This window comes from Apium graveolens, chromosome 7, assembly GCF_009905375.1.
Source record: "Apium graveolens cultivar Ventura chromosome 7, ASM990537v1, whole genome shotgun sequence".
NCBI classification, from domain to species: domain Eukaryota; kingdom Viridiplantae; phylum Streptophyta; class Magnoliopsida; order Apiales; family Apiaceae; genus Apium; species Apium graveolens.
In genome coordinates, this window is record NC_133653.1 from 115969143 (window position 1) to 115974208 (window position 5066).

The 5066-nt window shown below is 44.5% G+C and overlaps 1 protein-coding gene across 1 annotated transcript; it reads left to right on the top strand.

Annotated features, from left to right (window-relative positions):
- Positions 1–2313: 2313 nt before the first annotated feature.
- Positions 2314–3021, top strand: LOC141673985 (uncharacterized). Its single transcript, XM_074480710.1, has one exon. It carries the CDS (start codon positions 2314–2316, stop codon positions 3019–3021), a length of 708 nt encoding a protein of 235 aa, XP_074336811.1.
- The last annotated feature ends 2045 nt before the right edge of the window (positions 3022–5066 follow it).

A 5066-nucleotide genomic window follows, 5' to 3' on the forward strand; every position in this document is an offset into this window, starting at 1 on the left:
GGCACGTGTCAGAGGCTCCTCAGAACATTCATCAGCCAGTCCCGCACTGACACGTGTAAAGCATCCACTCCAGCCAGGTGTCCTCCGCTCCCAGAACCAATGGCTATGATCTAAAGGTACCAACCCCAAAACCCTACCCTTGGGCTATAAATAGTCCAAGAAGGTGAGGTTTTGGGGTTAATCATTCTTTCACACTCATATACACACACAACCACCTTACATTCATATTCATCTTCATCTTCCCAAAAAGCTAATTCTTACTCTCACGCCGGAGGCGCCGCGGGACTCCAACCCCCCTTCCGGTGTTGTTTTGTAGGAACCCAACCACAGTTACACCCCACAGCGGCGAAGGATCCAGGCACCGCGTCGAAGGAGCAGTCCCACCACCAGGAATTATCATTTGGCGCTAGAAGGAGGGGTCACTCCATCCCTGGGTCTCGGTGCCCCTGGATTCACTTTCATCGGCAAGCTCTTGAAAGAGTCCTTTTATTCAACTTGTAAGAACCCAAGCAACCAACCTCCTCCATAAGCATGAATGTTGTTTATTTAAGCCACATTTGTGTGTGCTCGTTATTTTAGGCCACCTTTGTGTGAGCCCCGTTTTGTTGATTTAAGCCACGTTTGTGTGAGCTATCGTTAGTTTTAATCGTTTTTGCTCTAGTTTGAATATGACATTTGCGTTATACTACATCGTTGAGTAGTCCCAGGAAACTGTTCAAACAGCTCCCAGGAAGCTATTTGTTAGTATTTGTTGTTATTCTGGGTAGTTTTTACAATTTTCGTAAAGCAACCTTAGACCGATATTCTCTGTACCATATTGTTGTTATTTGTTGTTGGTATTGTTGAGAAATGGCAAGACCAGGAATGAATACCTCTGGGAGACCATCTGCTAGTACTCAGGTCCAGGATCCGGACCACTCCCAGGCCCTTGATCCAGGAGCCGACAGGGAAACGTTCCAGGAGCAACCGTTGCAATACATTCCCGTCGTGGAGAAAATTATAAACAACAGGGACGCCAGAACCCTCATTGAGCTGAACCAATACAAGTACACAAATGTCCCAGTGGCTGAAGAGCACATGGCCAACCTCACAAGTGATGAACTGGCAGAAGCAATCAGGCTCTATAGGCAGGAGCAAACCCGGCTCCAAGAAGAAGCCGAACTCGAGGAGGAACCGGAGGAGTCCGGGGACTCCCAGCAATCGAAGAGATCTGTATTTGATCGAATCGGAGCCAAGGGGAAGAAAAGCAAAAAAGATCAAAGCAAGAAAGAAGAAGAAGCTGCTAAGCAGAGAAAGTTGAAAGAGGTCCGGGAGCAAATAAGGAAAGAAGAAGAAGCAAAGCTTGAGCTAAAGATCCAAAAGAGAATGCAGCTAGAAGAGGAAAAGCTATTGGCCAAGTCTAGGAGCAAAAGAACCCGGAGAGATCCTACTCCGGAGCTGATTTTTGATGATGAAGAAGAAGAGAAGCAGAAGGACCTGAAAGACATGATTTATGAATTGCAAAGAAAGATGGATAGGGATTCAGGAGTGGAGATTGTAGAAACACTCACTCATTTCAGCCACTCCTTGGAAGCTATCCCTCGGCAGCGAAACTTAAAGCATTACAACTTTGACTCCTTCGATGGACTAGGAGACCCGGAGGAGCACTTGAACTACTTTGAGCAGATAGCGCAGATATATTACTATAATGACTTAACGAAATCAAGGTTCTTCGCTTCAACTCTTAAGGGAGGGGCCCAGAGATGGTTCAGCAGAATCCCCTCCCACAACATCCACTCTTGGAAAGAATTTCGAGCCTCCTTCCTTCAGAGATTTTGGGCAAACAAAACGCACGAAATGTACATGTGTCATCTGGAGACAATCCGGCAGCATGACAATGAGTCCCTCTCTGCATACATGCGCCGGTTTCAGGAAGTAATCAATAAAGTTTCAAGTTTGGATGAGAGGGAAGCTTTAAGCATTTTCAGAAGAAACTTGGATCCAGAGCACAATGAGAGATATATAGTGGAGCCAATCAATAAAGAGCCGCAAAGCCTGGCAGCAGCTTACTCAATGGCTGCCAGATTCATTAAGGAAACAGATGTGCTCCAGGAAATGAGGATGACCCGGAATGGGGGGTCCAGGATTAAAAACACTGATGACCGACCGAAAGGGGGTTACCATCAGGATAAGAAATTCAAGCAAAGCTACCAAAGCCAAGAAAGACAAACTACTCCAGTTTTCCAGAGACTTGGTCCTAAGAAGGAGTCGAGCAGTGACCCATGACCCGTGAAGCAACCATGGGAGCAGGAGCTGGACTGGACTCCTCTCAATATGACCCGGGAGGAAATCTTGAAAGAGGTAAAAGACAAGCCTTTCTATTATCCTCCGAAACTAATGCAAACTCCCCCGGAGAGCAGGACTTATAATAGGCAGTGTGATTACCACGAGACCCATGGCCACAAGACTGAGAACTGCTTATCACTCAAGTACTTCATTGAGGACCAAGTGAAGAAGGGGAGCATGAACAAGTACTTAGTCCGGGACAACAGAGGGGAAGCGCAGAAGAGAGGAAAGAATGTAGTCGATGTGGTCCTAGGTGGATCCTACTCCCCATCCCGGAGCCCGGACTTCGGCGAAGAAGTGCTCTCAATCCAATCACTCCCAGACCTGGTGATATCCTTCAGCAGCAAAGACTACGAAAGAGTCAACCCTCATCACAATGTAATTTTGGTTGTCACTCTGGACATCTTTGATAATGAAGTAAGAAGAATGCTCGTAGATAATGGTTCCTCAGTAAATATTCTCTTCAAGCACAGAGTGGATAGAATGCAGTTAGGGAGCGTCCGCTCAAATGAGTGTCGGGAGGACCCACTCTATGGTTTCGGCCACAACTTAGTCCCGATCCAAGGAACATTATATCTGCCAGTCATTTTTAGATTTGCTCCTAACCAAGTGACTCATGTCATCAAATTTTATGTGATCAATGCTCCTTCTTCATATAACGGAATCATTGGCAGATCAGCTCTAACCATGATGTAAGTAATAACTTCAATCTCGCATCTCAAGATCAAATTCCCAACCCCGACAGGAGTCGGGGAGATTAAAGGAGATTATGGAGTTGCTGAAACATGCTACAACCAGGGGTTAGTTATGGCAGAAACCCATCAAGATAACAAAAGGAAGGCTACGGTCCTTCGCAAGCAATAAAGCATGAAAAAACACCAACCCCGGATAAGGGAAGAAGTAAACAAAATAAGTCCAGAAGGACTGGCAAACAACCAAGTCATGGTAGTGGACAAGGCAAATCAAGTCCCAGACCAAGCTAGTCCTAACATGCAAGCAACCAAAGAATCTGAACAAGCAAACTTCTATCTAAAAAAGAACTCTGAAGCCCGAATTCATCAAATGGTTTCAAACAAAGAGCAGAAAAAGGAAAAGCTCAACGATTGAAAGCAAAAGCAGCCAAGTTCTTCATCGAAGAAGGACTACTCTACCGAAGGACTTTCTCATCTCCAATCCTGAAGTGTATTGGCCCAGAAGAAGCAAAATACTATTTGGCGGAAGTGCATGAAGGGATATGCGGAGACCACATGTCCGCAAAAGCCCTAGCTCATAAGATCATACTATAAGGCTACTATTGGCCAACTATTCGTTAGGATGCAATAGAATTCGTCAAGAAGTGCAAGGAATGCCAACTTTTCAGCAACGTGTCCCGGATCAGCCCAGTCCTACCATCCTCAGTCCTGTCACCTATCCCCTTCGCTGTTTGGGGTATTGACATTATGGGACCCTTCCCCCGGGCCAAAGGAGACCTCAAGTACCTACTAGTCTCAATTGATTACATGACAAAATGGGTGGAAGTAAAAGCAATGAGGACAATAAATCAGCAAGACTGCATAAAGTTTATGGACAATATTTTGATGAGGTTCGGGATACCACGAGTCCTAGTATCAGACAATGGGCCCCAGTTCATTGGATCAGAGTTCGAGTCCTACCTCCAGGAGCGCGGGATCAAGCACAAAAAATCATCAGTGGCATATCCCCAAGGAAATGGCCAAGTAGAAGTAACTAACAGAATCCTGCTCCGAGGTATCGAAAAAAGACTCAATAAAGCAAAAGCAAATGGCCAGAAGAACTACAAAGTGTACTTTGGTCCTACAGGACAAGCCCAAGGACAAGCACCGGAGAAACACCATTCAAGCTAGCTTATGGAACAGAAGCAATGCTCCCTATTGAAGTGGGCTCTCCTTCCCACAGAGCAATAAACTTTGAAGAAGAAGAAAATGAAGAATGACTCAGAACAAACATGGAGCTAATCGATGAGGTCCGGGACCAGGCTGTAGAAAGGATGGGAAAATACAAGGAGAAAACAAGAGAACACTTTAGTAAGAAGTCAAGAGTCAAAAACTTCCAAGTTGGAGACTTAGTCCTTCGAGACACTGAAGCATCAGATCCAACAAACACTGGAAAACTAATGCCCAAATAGGAAGGACCATACAAGATCAAAGAAGTCCTCAGGACAGGAACCTACAAGCTCCTGAACATGGATGGCTCAGAAGTCCCAAACACTTGGCATGGACTAAGGCTAAGAAAATTCTACCAGTAGGAAAACAAACAAATCAACCAAAAATCTTGTAGCCAATATGACAAGCAACCAATTTGTTTTTCCTTCTATTTTGTATGAATGGTTAATGAAAAGCTTTTCCCCCTTTACATACCTTTCAAAACTAACCACTAGTCCAGATAAGCTATTAGTCAGGACTAAAGCAACCATTTTTACTTAGAATTAATTTTCTAGCTAAAAGCTACCACTAGTCCGGACAAGCTATTAGTTAGGACTAGAGCAACCATTTTTACTTAGAATTAATCTTCTAGCCAAAAGCCACCACTAGTCCGGACAAGCTATTAGTCAGGACTAAAGCAACCATTTTTACTTAGAATTAATTTTCTAGCTAAAAGCAACCACTAGTCCGGACAAGCTATTAGTCAAGACTAGAGCAACCATTTTTACTTAGAATTAATTTTCTAGCTAAAAGCTACCACTAGTTCGGACAAGCTATTAGTCAGGACTAGATCAACCATTT

Bases quoted from the DNA above. Each gene is read 5' to 3' on its own strand.
- LOC141673985 (XM_074480710.1), top strand. From the start codon at position 2,314: ATGACCCGGGAGGAAATCTTGAAAGAGGTAAAAGACAAGCCTTTCTAT.